General features: G+C 40.4%; 1 protein-coding gene across 2 annotated transcripts in view; it reads left to right on the top strand.

Annotated features, from left to right (window-relative positions):
* The window catches only part of CHST15 (carbohydrate sulfotransferase 15), a 50,443-nt gene extending 36,936 nt beyond the window's left edge, over positions 1-13,507 (top strand). For both annotated transcript variants that reach the window (XM_065672439.1, XM_065672438.1), the window contains 4 exons: positions 4,203-4,359; positions 8,351-8,507; positions 11,476-11,623; positions 12,881-13,507. In XM_065672439.1, coding sequence (XP_065528511.1) covers positions 4,203-4,359; positions 8,351-8,507; positions 11,476-11,623; positions 12,881-13,071 — 653 coding nt within the window. In that variant the 3' untranslated portion in view covers positions 13,072-13,507. The remainder of the gene's footprint in view (positions 1-4,202; positions 4,360-8,350; positions 8,508-11,475; positions 11,624-12,880) is intronic.
* Positions 13,508-15,347: the final 1,840 nt, after the last annotated feature.

The following is a 15,347-nucleotide window of genomic DNA, read 5'->3' as shown; positions in this document are numbered from 1 at the left end:
TAAGATAATATTAGTTTCAGTTTACCTGATTAGCATTCAAAGTGGTTTAGAAATGCTGTTATATTGTGCCTTATGGAAGTCCATGGTTAGAATTGGGCTCTAAGGAGGGCTCCCTGGATTGCTTTCGATGGCACACAGTGCAGTCAGTGCACTGTGCTCATCCACTGCGGTCAATGCTACCATCAGTTCACGGTGCCCATGAGGAAAATCAGCAGGAGTTTCTAAATTCTGCTTTTGCTGTCTGCTAACACCAGAAAGCTGAAGGGAAGAGTTTGACCAGTCTTGCTCTCTCACCGCAGAATTTCACAGGGAAACCAGACACATTCCATGAAAGTAGGAGTTGTGCAAGAGACAGTTCCCTGTTGAAAGGAGACTTTTCAAATAGGCCTGAAGTCATTATTCTGCAGGAAACAGACATGTTTTTTTGCTGCTTGCCCTCAGAATCTTCTTGGTTTTGTCTTATTCTAAGCAAAAAAGTTTAACCTATTGTTGGCATGTTGAAATGGTGACTCTGGCTTACCTTGTTTAAACCACAGACTTGGCTGGAATCACATTTAAAGAATCATAGAATCATAGAATAGTTAGGGTTGGAAAGGACCTCAAGATCATCCAGTTCCAACCCCCCTGCCATGGGCAGGGACACCTCACACTAAACCATCCCACCCAAGGCTTCATCCAACCTGGCCTTGAACACTGCCAGGGATGGAGCGCTCACAACCTCCCTGGGCAACCCATTCCAGTGCTTCACCGCCCTAACAGGAAAGAATTTCCTCCTTAGATCCAATCTAAACTTCCCCTGTTTCAGTTTGAACCCGTTACCCCTTGTCCTGTCACTACAGTCCCTGACGAAGAGTCCCTCCCCAGCATCCCTATAGGCCCCCTTCAGACACTGGAAGGCTGCTCTGAGGTCCCCATGCAGCCTTCTCTTCTCCAGGCTGAACAGCCCCAACTTCCTCAGCCTGTCTTCGTACGGGAGGTGCTCCAGTCCCCTGATCATCCTCGTGGCCTCCTCTGGACTTGTTCCAGCAGTTCCATGTCCTTTTTATGTTGAGGACACCAGAACTGCACACAATGCTCCAAGTGTTCAATGCTTCCTCAGCCTCCATTTAAGTCTATCATTCACTTTATTAAATATTCACAAGATGGGGTCTTAAGAATGTTGCCATCAAGGGCATCTGGAGATTTTCCTCCTCCTCACAATAATATCTCCTGTCCTTTCATGGGTGAAGTGCTTATACTAATTAAATTCTCTAATCTAATTGGCAGTGTACATCTTTGATTACTTACCTCCTGTTACGGCCTTTTCTAGAGTTTGCTTTGTGTTTTGTTTTCCTGTAGTCTCATTTCTTGTTTCATTAAGGTTCTGTTCGTTTTTCTTATTAAGTTTACGGGAAAAGTCCTGAATGATTATACCCATTAAGTCAGTCTTTTATGACCTTGGTAAAACACAGAGAGGTGGTCTAAAATGAAGATGTTTGTATATCAGGTTCGCTTAGAATCCTTCGTCTTCGTATTTCAGATGACTAAAAAGAAAAACAAACTATTAAACTATAAACCTTTAAGTAGTTCGTCATGTTACATGAAGTTCAGCTTCTTTGGATAGTATACTTAGTGGGTAATAATTGCATTTCACCCTGCAAAAGCCCAACATCTGCTTAGAGATGCACCAAAGAGGACAGCACTGATCTAGCCGGAGGCATTCTGAGCAGGACTTATTTATTTGTGATCATTAATATGATAAATTCAGAGGAATGTCTTGTGAAAACACAATATGATGTTCATCCATTAGTGACTGAATAAAGAGAAAATACATCCACTTTTCAGGCAATTTACTAATTCATATGTTCATTAAGTCCACATGAGAAAATACTGCCGTAATTTGACGTAATTGCCCCAGCGATTAATTTATCTCATGCCTATTATGGTTTGTTGTTTTTGCAGATATTAAATCTGCATTATAAAACAGAAACAAGCACTGTTAGGATTATTTTTGGCTGCTTCAGGTAATTACAATTATAAGAGCCAGCATAGACGAGAATGCTGTTTGTTTTTCTAATTATCATTATTCCCTGCCCTTAATTCTTGACAGTCATTTTGTTTTGGGAAGATTTGTCCTCTCGAATCCAAGCTATCCTGAACCAACAGCATTAGAGCAGCACCTTGAGTCCCTGTTAATGCTTTAGCATGACTGGCTTATGTGCCTGGGGTCATCTTTTCCATGTGTACTGCAGAGCTTTGATGGTGACAGCTATCGAGTGGTCTGATCTGTGATGTTAAGAGAATCTGCCCATTTATGTGTAAATGCACTGATTCTACTTAGTTCAGATAACACATGTGTAAGCAGATGTTCTTAGATTTGGTCGCTATATAAGAGCTAATTGGAATAAATCCAATAGAACATCAGATATGATCAGAGATTACAGAGCAGAAGAGCAGGAAGGAAGATCAGACAATCTATTCTAGAGTGGAATAAATGGCCCGAGGAGGTTGTGTGCTTCACTCTTTGGCATGATTTAGGTAAACATTTTTGAGGGAGCAGTTAAGTCAAGCCATTCCAGTCACAGAGATACAGCAGTGACTTTCCAAGGTCACTCTCATCCCTGGAGTGCACTATTCCGTAAATCCATGTACACAAGTGCTCATACCCGTTTGCATGATACCATCTTCTGATAGCACAGAAATAGCTGCACAATGTTTTTGTGGTATGGCTATTTCAGCTCTTGTCTTATATTTGGTCTTCGTGTTTCTGCTGCACCCAGTGTGGGAGCTGAGCTAATGAGTTTTAATTGACAAGTCAAAGCCCACTGATGACTAGGCAGTACTTTGGCTAATTAATTTAGAACGAAAAAGCTGTGGACACCCAGCTTTAGCCAATGGACCTGATCTCCTCCTTCTGAAAAGGGGCAAAATGAACATGACAGAAGATTGATGTGTTTTCTAACAACTTCCAGACTTTATTAATGAATCACATTATGCTAAGCTGGAGTTTGGAGCCAGTCTATTTTTCGTGCTGTTTTGGCCATCTTTTAAAATCTTTATGGGACTTTCCCAAGAAAGAAACAAATAAAAGGAGGGGGGAAATCATGTCCGAGGTCATGTGCAAGTCTGTGAAATCATGTTGTCTCATCTTATTCCTTTTGATTTGAAAAACCTCATTAACAAGAATTAGATCTCGTCAGACTGTCAAAGAGTGGAAGTTTCCAAAAAGCTTCTTTATATGTTTTATTAAGAAGTAGCATGCCACATAAGTGCAGTGTTACTTAAAAAGACAGGGAAGATTACACAAGTCAAAACATCCTTTCAGATCATTTATTTAGCAGCTGAAGCATCATGTACCTTGTGCTGGCACAGGCGTTACTGGCTGTGTTTCTCCCTGTAGCATTACATTTGGAGTGAGCTTCTTCAGAAACCAAGGATGTCAGAATCTGGCATTTAACCAATGTGTTCTTTATTCTATAGACCTTTTGTCTAATGGCTGGGGAATAGTTATATTTGACTTCACCTACATGAATAATTGTAGTTCTATAAAAAAGCTCTGATAATGGAATATTATCATATTCCAATATGGATATTCCATATTGGATATAAATATTCCAAAGGGATATTTCAAACCACAATGACTCAATTCAGCTGCTTAATGCATTATATTGTAATATTTCCCATGTGCTCACCAGCTCTCCTGTTAATGTTCTAAACACTATTGATCCACCAGTGTGGAGGTTTCTGCTTCTTTCTTTAGTTTGTGTCAAATTGTACTATTTGTTAGCAGTTACTTCTCAAGACCAGGGGCATTAAAACCAGCCCTTTGGGTGCTACAGAGAGCTTGGCAAGTCTTCAGCAGCAGCTCACTGGAGGATGTGCCAAAACCCTGAGCAGTCCATTCCAGCCCAGAGCAAATACATTTCCACAAATACATTTCCTGTTAACCACTAACAGGAAGCAGTGTGGTTAGTGGACAGTAATATTTCAGGTGGAATTACATGAAACCTGCCTTACCCATCACTACATTCACGCAGGTACAAGGCTGAGTGATTGCTCTGGTGCTGGGGGGGAGCATTAGCTAGACCAATTTACAAGAACTAAGGTATGTTGTAATTAATAGGGTCAATTTTAGTCAATCTGCACCACTTCCAAATTCAGCCATTTCCACTCCAATGCAAGGAATGAAATGAGTTACTAGCAGAGATGCTTTTAATTTCCAGGGGAAGCCAGCGCCTCAACTATGTGGGATAACAACGCTTGGATTTTCTTTTATGACAACAGTACTGAAGGAGAACCTCCCTTCTTAATCCAGGATTTTATCCATGCCTTCCAACCGAATGCCAAACTTATCATCATGCTGAGAGACCCTGTTGAAAGGTGAGCAAAGATCACGTTGCTAAAGTACGCAAGAACAATTTCTTACTATAATGATTTTATTTGCTTTCATTCTCTTGGATGCAAATAAATGTTCACGTGGTATTTGATGGAGTTGCATGGTTTGTGCTAAGAGCTGCCAAGGGGGTTTATTCTGTGTATTTTGGCATTGTGATAGTGTTTTAAAGAGGGACATGTGAGTGTAAATGCTACAGTGAGTGCCACACGTGGACACCTGAAAAGAAATGAATATATACCTTGCCAAATGCAATATAACTACATCACCTGAGCTAATATGCCCTGGTTCTCAGCAGGGCTCACTTGACTGAGCATGGCACTTGCATTTATAGGTCCCTGCATGTGTGGTCCTATATGCGCTTCAGTTCAGGTTAAATAATAAGGTTTATATCTTCAAGGGGTATACTGTTCAAATTGATTCAAAGATTGCAGATAGCTCCAGAGTCAGCAAATCATACAAACTTCTTTTAGTCTTAAAAATGCTTGGTGCAACAGTCATATAGAGCTTTACCGGGCAATTTTAGCTTGTTCAGCCAACAGGAGTTCATTCTTGGTCTTCCTGACTTTGTTCGCAGCGAAAAGGCTCTGCTTTTGCAAGGTGCAGGCTGTTATCAAATGGTTCTCCATTGGGTTAGCCAGGAATGTCCTTTTTTCCACTTGGATTTCACTTTTTCTTCTAGTCTTCCTCCAGATTTCTGACGCATTTCTTCCCACTGCATTGTCTGAAAGAGGATGGTAACGATGAGGGCAACAGGGAAGGTGGAGGGCATGGAGGCAAGAGCTTAAAAGTATCAGACCAAGGGGGTGTGAATTTCTTCTCTCTGTATCTCCGTAGGGATATCCAGGATACTTAGGTCAGCACTCAAGGGCAAAACCCCAGAAATGACCAAAAAGGAGAAGGGGTTGCAGATGATGGTGGGACCAGGCTCTGGTGTGAGCTCATGTAGTGGGAGAAGAGCAGGATTGGGATGCTCATGGAGGCAGCAGCTGTCCAGAGTGGCAGCGGGAAGAGAAGGGTGCTCCTTGGAGAGTTTCCCTGATGGTAGGACACGGCTACTGAGGAGAGGCAGAGCTGTGAGAGTGCTTGTCAGCTCCTATGTCAGGAAATAGAGCTCTCAACTTCTAATGGCATCTCCTGACCTCAGGATTTAACAGGTGGCAGTTGTATGCTACAGAGCTGGCTGAAGTGGCTTCCTTGTGTAAACTACCAACAAATTCCCTCATTGCTTTAACCATTCTTTGTAATACAGGTGTAGTTCTTCGCCAGCTTTAATGAGGGAGAGATAAAAAGTCAGCTTCATCTCGCTTGCTCTATTGGTGATAAATTGGTGGCTTTTTGTTTATGATTCCCTATGCCTTTGCTGTTGATAGCTCATCTGAGCTGCAGGAGCAAAAGCAGCTTTGGCAGAACGGGAAGCCCAGGCAACTCCATCAATAATGCAGTAGCCAGGAGAAAATCAGGAGGGTCTGGGACAGGATCTGGTCTAACCTGCACAGGGTTTGGTCTATCCCCCAACGGGGGATATTTGGAGGACATCAAGATTTGTGATGGTGGCTGTCAGTGTCATCATTATTTCATTGTAATGGATGGTGATTGAGGTTAAGAACTTCAAGTAGCTGGAACAGCTGAAATCCTAATCAGCAAAGGTTTTATTTCCAGGCAGATGTCCCCAGAATTAAAAACAGATGGAAAGAAACATAGAAAATCTTAACTGCCCTGTAGAGATGGAGCTTGTCTTCAAGAATGTAGCTTTCCATCAGATGTCAGCAAGTCTTTAAAATGATGCATTTATTTTAATGGATGCATAGAAATTCTAAGCAGTCATATTAAACATTTCAAATGAAATTGAAACCAGGCCCATGCTGTACGTGATGTCTGCTGGCTGATTTCCCTCAGCAAGAAGCATTTCATGTTGTCTGCCAGGAGCAGTCCATCCTGTCATCCCTGGCACAAGCCAGGCAAGCTCAAATCTTGTTGATGTACACACTTCTCTGCAATCAGGAGATGCTGTTGTGTGCCTGATGCAGTTGAAGTCAGCTGGCTTTGTCCCTTAGCTTCTCCCCTTCAAACCCTGTACTGATGGGGTGGCTCTTTGGTGGGTACAGCGTGAAGGACCCAAGGTCTGCCACTGCAGAGGAGACACACATGGTGCCATGGTTGTGGTCCTCAAGGACTGGTGGGCATAGCTTTGAAATAGGCTGCTCAACCAGCCTGGTCCAAACCTGGTACCATCCCTCTGCTCTGAGGTGGAGTGTTTTCATTTAAAGAAAGCTGTCTGAAGCGTATTTGCCAGACTGGGAAGAACTGGACAAAAAGAGTCTTTTTCCTAGTTGGTCACTCCTACACATAGTATTGGGTGTCTCTGTCTCATCTTCTATAGTTTGCTATGAGTTTTCTTTTAAAACGTGTAAAAATTGAATGGGAAGCATCCTGCAACAAATGCAGCCCTTCCTTTTAAAACTAACAGAGAGCTTCCGTTTGTTTCATATGGGAATTAAAATCATGTTCTTGCAAAACGCTAACATAAATAATGAGTGTAGAGGGGCTATTCCTGTGCTTAAGTGCTTTGCTGGATTAGGGCCTAAACTTTCTAAATTAAATGATGAATTTTTAAGTACCTGTGGACATCGAGGGAAGTTAAAAAATAAATAAAGTGCAGTACAAAAGGTTACTGCAGCAATAAAATAAGACCGAAATAAATGGATTTTATTAGGTTTTTCCTTAGACACCTGTGTTTTTTTGGAAGAGGCTGAGAGATATCTAGGGTTTGTGAGAGGTGGGTTCTATGGAGGCGCAATATTTGTGCTGCAAATACACTCGGAGAAATGACTCCTCAATAACAGCATATCAAACAGTACCTACAGTATTGGCTCTGGTTATAGTTTCTAAGCCTAAATTTGAAAGAAAGCAGATCTAATATTTATGCTGTGTCAGGGCATTTCCTCTGTCTCTTTGAACCACGTTTACCTTGGAAAAGTTTAATCAGGGTTTGAGGGATTAATGCTAAAACAGGTATTTCAGTTGCCTGTAGGTTTTAGGTTGTTTCACCACCACCCCCATCCAGAGGGATTTGAATTTAGATAATCTTTTTAAAGTGATATTAAGCAACTGTAAAACTTGGGCTAGAAATGCGCAATGAGGGGATATTCCTTTGCTGTAATTTAAGAGAAATTCCTGTTGCTGGTGGCTTTTGCTCACAGCAGCAGCTGATGCATGGGCTCTGCTTGCCTACAAGCTCCAAACATGCATGGGCTCATGTCCTGCTGTCCTCTAAGCAGAGGTGAGACTGCTTGGGGAGTGCAGCACTAGACACTGTAGCACAAAGGTGAACCATTCACCTAGCTGGAGTATTTCAGCGTGAAAAAAACAAGAGATGGAATGCTGTAAATTGGATGTTTTTGATGGAAAGCCAATATAGGATTGGAGGGGGAGCTTTCTGCAAAAAACTAGGAAATCTGGACTCTTTCTTGCTCTTGATGTTGGCCAGCTTGGTAATCATATACAAATCCCTCTTTATAACCCATCCCATTCTCTGCTGGTTTTAAAATCAACATTAAGCTTTTGAGATGGGGACTGTTTCTACCCATGGTAGTGTGGAGCACCAGATATAGAGGGGCACCCAGTGTCAGCTGAGAACACTTCCATTATTGGTAGATAACACAAAATAAAAGCACATACACTTGTAAAACTTGCTTTCAGGAGAAAATATTGGCTTGCACAATTACTAGGGTCAGGTTCTCAAGTGATGCTGACCTTGAAAGCAGAGATGATGTTTAGCAGCTCCCTGAAATGAATGCTACTCTGAGCCAAACCCCATCAAAATGAATAGAATATGTATCTCTGGCTGACCAGGCTGCTAGTGGAGTGATGTTACACACATGTACCCTTTCCCTTGATGCACTTAACTGGTTGCCATTCTCATGTAAATAAGTCTGCTTTCATTCCCTCTATCATTTACGCATCTCTCATTCACAGATTGTACTCCGATTATCTGTACTTTGCAAGTGCTAATAAATCTGTGGAAGATTTTCATGAAAAAGTGGCAGAATCACTGCAGCTGTTTGAAAATTGCATGCTGGATTATTCCCTGAGGGCCTGTGTCTACAACAACACCCTCAACAATGCCATGCCCGTACGTATTTCCAAGAACGTTTGATTCCTTGCTTGTGGGATGGTGCGTTGTGTCAAGGTTATTAAAAGACCAAAATGCTGAGCAAATAAGCATCAGGACATAAAACTTTCTCCGTTTTAATTTGTAAAGTGGATGACATAAATATATATGTAAACATATAAAAGCTGATGTACTGGCTCAGCTGTCTCCTCAGTCTGTTCCCTGATGAATGCCAACAGTAATAATGCAGTCTTTCTATTGTGCAAGCGTATGGAGAGCACATTTTGTGAAGATTACAGTTTAATGTGTAAGCTTTTTTTGCAGATGCCTCCAAAAAGTAGTTCTGGCAAGGATCTTTCTGGTGCTAAATTGCCTCAAAATCAGAAGAAATGATGTATTCTTTCTCCGGAAAAGGCTACCAATAACTAGATAAAAAAACTTTCTTTTTCAGTTGTGCACATCAGAAAATGATAAAAGGAAATAGAGAAACTGCTGGCAGGAGAATGGATGAATATTACAGCCTCAGTATTCCACAATCCACATTTTCAATGTAGTAATGACTTCAAACTTTGCTTGAGGGGGGAGAACAATATGGAAGAGATTGACTTGAAGTATCACTTCTGGCCAGTTTGCCATTCAATCCTATTTTATTTGCTCAGGCTGTAAAGGACTTAGAGGGAATACTTCCCCTTTTTGTCTCCAAGGGGAAGTTAGTGCCCTCCTCCACTCAATAAAATAGCCATAAAAGAGTGTATTGCACAGGCTTGAGCCCCACAGCAGAGGACATTCCTCTTACTTACCTTGGCAGGTAGGCTGGAGCTGCTCATCTTTATTGATAGCCTCCAGGTCCTCCACAGGCACGAGATGCTGCTGGGCAATATCACAGCATTTTCCAGCCATCTGCTTGTACAAATGCATTTCTTCCAGTGGGGGGAGAGAAAAGCAGAGAGGGAACCAGAAGGAAAGAGTTTCCTCCTCTCTTCATCCTCAGGGTACAGAACCAATCTTCATTTGTTGTCTTAGGCAGCCCTCTGAAGAAGATACTTCTGCAAATGAACAGAGGATGCCTCTTCCCAAAGAGCCACAAGCAGGTGTTTGTAATAAAACACAAATGCTATTCGTAATAAAACACAAATGCTAACTGTGCTCCTCAATGGGCTTTTTTAGCGGCTGCTTCATTCAAGTTGCTAAAGTCTGTTTGTTATGTGCATGGCTTGCTACACGTTGAAAAAGTCAGGATTATTTTCCCTGGTGAGCTCATCAGATTGCTAATTGTGTGACTATGCCAGAAGATTTTTATGTTGTTATTTGTTAATACATTCCTGAAACAAAAGAGGTGTCACAGACGTTGTTGCTGTGTTGCTGCTGCTACCTGCTAACCTGTAAAGAAAGGGGTGTTTGGCAGCATATCCTTACTTAGAATCAGTGAAAAGCATATTACCCAGAGGAAGGCATGCAAAGCCAGGGTGAACAAACTGAAAGAATAGATATTATGGAAGGGAGAATGGCTTGGGAAACTCTACTGATGCCTTTGATGTATAGACGAGAATCATTGGAGCTTTATGGAAGGAGATGATCTGGTTCAGAAGAACAGCGATGGAAAAGAAGTCAGTACAACACACTGTCTAGGGAATAAGATCAAGGTTCTTGCTGTTTCCAAGAAAACTGAAAATTATAGGGACATATTAGTTAAAATTTTGGGGACATATAGCTTAAAATTCCTCTTTCTGGTGAAAAGCTTTAAAAAGGGTTCTAAACCTGTGTGGGAAAGCACTGCAATCCCAAAGTATATCATGCAGCTCATGTTTGCCTTTTGCTTACCTCCATCTCCCAGGAGAAACAAAAGCAAAACCCATCACTGAGGACGTGTTTGGCCCGGTATTCTGTGAAATGGGGCATTGACTGAGGGCTGGGGAGCTATTATTAGTATATGTGCCATTATTATTACATGTTAGGTTGATGTTTTAATTAAATGTTTCAAATTCTTGTGTAGCAAGTATACAAAGGAGTCTGCTAAATATAGATGCTTACTGTTATAAACAGCCAAAGACTTGCATCAGAATCATACATTATGATAATAATGACTAGCAATAATTCAAAATATGGCTTATTTTACTGGAATTTAGGTATCAGTGTAGGCCACGAGTCAGTGTAAGAAGTGAAAGATACAATTGTTATCTGAGTTCATTTGTTCTGCAGTAATGCGACTTAAAGATGTTAAGTCTTTTTATGAAAGATGCTTATGACTTGGGATTCGTGATTCTCTCTTCTGAGCCTGGAGGGATTTACAAAAGTATTTATAGGCACAGTTGGAGGTTAGACTTTTAAGAACTCCAGACTACCCTTTTTATGTTTCAGCTTGTTATGTAAAATTGAGGAGGGAAGAAAAACAGAGATTAGATCAGGATAGGCTGAAAAACTGCCTTTTCACATGCCTGGTCTAACATAGTCTGGCACTCTCATCGCATACTCAGACAACGTGCCATTAACACTGTCTAGCAGCCATTGCTGCTTCAGCTTAGATCTAAATCTAATTATTGCAATGAGAGGATGTAAGCAAATACAACCAAATCTAATTCCTGACACCAAATCAGAGCATTTGTACTACTCACAGTGAAGCCTGGGTCATCCCAAGCACAGAGGAGCATGGAGGTGAGATGGCAGAGCATCCTTCTTCATATAGTTGTTTCTGTGCAGTGCTTTTATGCAGACCTGTGCCTGTTGCAGCAGGTACACAACCAAGCCCTTAGTAAAATGATATCTCTAACCAATAGAAAGGCCATTTGCAAAGATTTCCTTAAGCTGCACAGGAATCAAAAGGAAGATTGAACAAATGTTCAAAGTTCAGATATTGTCTTTTTATGGTTCCTCAGAAGCACGTGTGTGGGAATTTTGCCCAAAAGGCAGAGCTGAGCTTTGGTTTCTTACTGCTACAAGTGTTCTAAGATGAATTAATCTTTATTTGCTTTGGATTTTTTTGTGCTTACAGGTAAGGTTACAGGTTGGGCTCTATGTTGTGTATCTTTTGGACTGGCTGACGGTTTTTAGCAAAGATCAGATACTTGTTCTTCGCTTGGAGGACCACGCATCAAATGTGAAGTACACCATGCACATGGTGTTCCGGTTTCTGGATTTGGGTATGTGTCTTCTGGTTGATTTATCCTTCTTCTAGGTAATTTTTGCTTATTAGGAGACAAAATAGGAGCACGGGAATATGGCTTGAAGAATGCATTAAACTTGTTGCCTGGAGTCGAGCAAAATTAAAGCTCTCAAATTCCCATAGAAAAGTTGGTGTTGGAAGATGTTAATAAGATTATGTCAAGGCAAAAAATCAAAACCATTCAGCATGTGGGGATATATCTGATAAATCTTACCATACGAAAGCCAGTCCTCCTTCTGAAGGCAGTCAGGGCTTGTTTGTCATGGGCTTACAGAGATGTAAGAGCAATCCCATGGAATTTAAACAAATTGAAGTGTGCCTGCTGTTGCCAGCATTCACCAATCCAGGATCTAAATCTGAGTATGATGAAAGGTTGAGTTTCTAGCCTTGGGAAAAGGGGGAAATTGTGTTTTTGCTGTGTTGATTGAGACATCTGTTGCTAATCCTCAAAGAAATGTTGACAGACAAAATGTTGCCCAATGTTGATTTGACAGTAGCAAGAGGATGAGAATGTGGCTGCAAAATAGTCTGGCTGGTCCAAACATTGGTCTAGATGATGAGAAAGTTTGAATGCAGCAGATTGAACAGATGAAGTGTTTGGCATCTCCTTCCTTAATATGGTTTACACTGGAAAAGTCTGTGGGTTTCTATCTTGCTGAAATACATTGTCAAGGGCTTAACGCTTATTCCTGGAATAGGGGCATCGCTATACCCATTGACCACTTTGATCCCACTGACAGCCTCCAAAACAAACAAAAAAGAGGGCTTACATGAGTGAAACCCGTAGAGTTGCTATCAGATATTAGACAATTGGCATCATAAAATTAAGTAACACCAGCAAATAATTGCAAATCCAAAATGGATGGAAAGTTATATTCGCAGAATGGATTACGTTGGAAGGGACCTTGAAGATCATTTAGTTCCAACTCCCTTCCATGGGCAGGGCCACCTTCCACCATGTCACAGTTGTCTTCTGAAAACACTCTTTTTTCCTCCAGGAATGATTTATGTTGCTTGTTGTAGCAATGATTAATTAATATGGAAGGAAAACGTATTATTTCCATATTTACTAACAGTGATTTATTTCACTAATCTAAGCCTGTATTAAGTATTCTGAAACATCACCGCGGCTAACACAAATTCCATTTGTCTTCCCCCGGCAAACCTGATTTGCTGTCTTTAGCATGGGCATTTTTAGTGAAATATTCTAAGATAATCTTCTGGTTTTCCACAGGACCTCTAAGTGAGAAACAGGAAGCTCTGATTACAAAGAGTCCTGCGTCAAACACTAGACGACCTGAAGACAGAAGTCTAGGACCTATGCTACCAACAACGAAGGCAATTTTAAGAGATTTCTACAGGCCTTTTAATACGAAACTGGCACAAGTTCTTTTTGATGATGCTTTTTTATGGAAGAGGACATAATATGTAAATTTAGTGCCACAAATACAGCGCTGAAAGGAGTTTTTATTTTTTTAAATTCTATTTTTGTGCGTGGATATTTACATTTTTCCCATTCCAAAGAGAAGCCGATTGATGAGCTGAGACTCTCACCTTCAGTCAGCACACTTCGCGAGAGCTGTACCACATTTTCCTTGTGAGAATGTAAAGCATCTTGTTTATCAGTTTATTGCAACTTCTTTTACCCCAGGAAAAGAGTGGAAAAGCATTAGTACAAAGATGATGTCTTACTCTCTCCATGGGGATGGTGAAGTTTAACCTTCTTTAAGATGCTGCAACACAGAATTAGCATCAGTTTCCTACAATTACGCTTATAATCTCATTTTCAGTATATGTTATTCATTCATTTTTTTCAAACTATCAATGTCATTTAGTCATTAAAATTTTTAATTGAATTCAACGTAAAATTTGGTTTCTTTTTGTCAGCATACTCACAAGTGGTCTTCACTCTCAGTAAGGTTTTAATGTTTCCTTAATTCTGAAACAAAGATAAAGGCTAATTGCATTTGCATAAATTTGCAAGTCTAATTTATACCTTCAAGATAAATGGACTTTCTTAGCCACAGATCTTGTGAAAGAACATTTTATATTCCAGGTAAGAATGGATGATTGAAATACAAACAACAAGCCACATTTAGTGTCTAATATGCAAATCCATTATCTTCCATATATCGTTCATGTAAATACAAATGTGTATCATTTATTCATATTATTCACAAATTTACCCAGGAAACCACTAACAGGCTTGATGTAAAGTCCATTGCTGGCCACGAAGAGCTTTTATGGAGTTTTCTGTTAGGTTCTACACAATTACTCTTCTCCATTGCAAAGAAATATGCATTTTAAGATCAATATGAAATCTTGTTATTAAATGCATAAATGGACAGGAGGCACAGTATCTTGTGTCCTCATCGAGAGGGGATGTTACCTAATTGATTAGATTCATGTTATGTGTTTCTCTCTTCAGGAAAGATGTCTACATCTAGTTAAGAAGATTGAGATATGCAGAATTGATAAAAAAGTGTTTAATCAATTATGGAGAAATTTTGGACTATCTGAAAGCTTTTATTTGACCAAAATGGCCAAATTTCTCTATAAATGTGCAGTAATTCAATATTTGATTTCAAACACACCTGGTCAGGGTCACTGACAGCTGCAGATGCAGATGGAACTGGCCAGCATGGACGCATAAAAATGCTGCCTGTAGATGACTTCGTTTTAAGGCCAAAACGGATTGTTTCTTCCCTGAACGCATGTTGAGTGGGTCAAATGAAGCTGGTATTTAGCTACCAGGTATCGAAACCCCAGAGAATCATTTCTAATTGGTGTTATGTGTCCTTTCAACCTTTACGTAGGGCCCCACAATCCAGCTTCCTGATGAATTCACAAATACATTTCAAATACTAAGGATAACTATTCACCATCTTCCTCCACAGGGACATGTTATTTACTTCCTGTGTTTCTACACTGAGAATTAATGCTGCAAACTTCATGAATCCTGAACATTTCACACGTGCATATGACTGATGCTGTGAGATTTTTTTGTAACAGAAGTACATTTCTAGGTCCTTTGCCAACTGTTAATGTGCTGTTTAAAAAGGATTCAGTCTGGTGTTTGGAAAGACTAAACTAAGTAATTTAGGGAAGTAGTTCTAGACAAGCAGAACAGATTCGTTCTTGTTCAGGAATGCTTAAAGACCAAAAATGGTTTGAGAACGGAGGATGGATTGTTTTAGCAGTACAAAAAAATACCATGGCAGAATGAATCAGAAAATCAGAATAAATTCACCACTGTTTGCAAATGTAAAATTTTCAGTCAACAGTTTATTGACATTAAAAGATTTCTGCTACCTGTGCTCTGAATTAGAGTCAATACTGTGTGGTCAGGATAACGTGGTCAGGATACACAGTGTTTGCTAACCTGATCTGTCATGGTCAAATATTTCCATTACAACCATGAGCTAATGATGTTATCTTACTGGCCTAAAAGCTAAGGCATGCTTCTGTTACTATCATTTAGTGTGAGGGTTAATGCCATGAACAAATGACACACAGTAGTTTGTGTCACACTGATGTATGGTGATGAACTCTAATTTCTGCCAGCAGACTCATGCAGTCCACCAGTGGTTGGGGAAATTCTCTCTGCCTTTTGCCTAAGTATATAAATTCAATCAAAACACGCTTCATGGTCATAATTTCTGCTTTAGGCTGAATCATACCCATCACTCTCCTAGACTGAG

This window comes from Lathamus discolor, chromosome 3 (genome assembly GCF_037157495.1).
Source record: "Lathamus discolor isolate bLatDis1 chromosome 3, bLatDis1.hap1, whole genome shotgun sequence".
Taxonomy (NCBI): Eukaryota; Metazoa; Chordata; class Aves; order Psittaciformes; family Psittacidae; genus Lathamus; species Lathamus discolor.
This window is presented reverse-complemented; position numbering and strand designations above follow the sequence as displayed.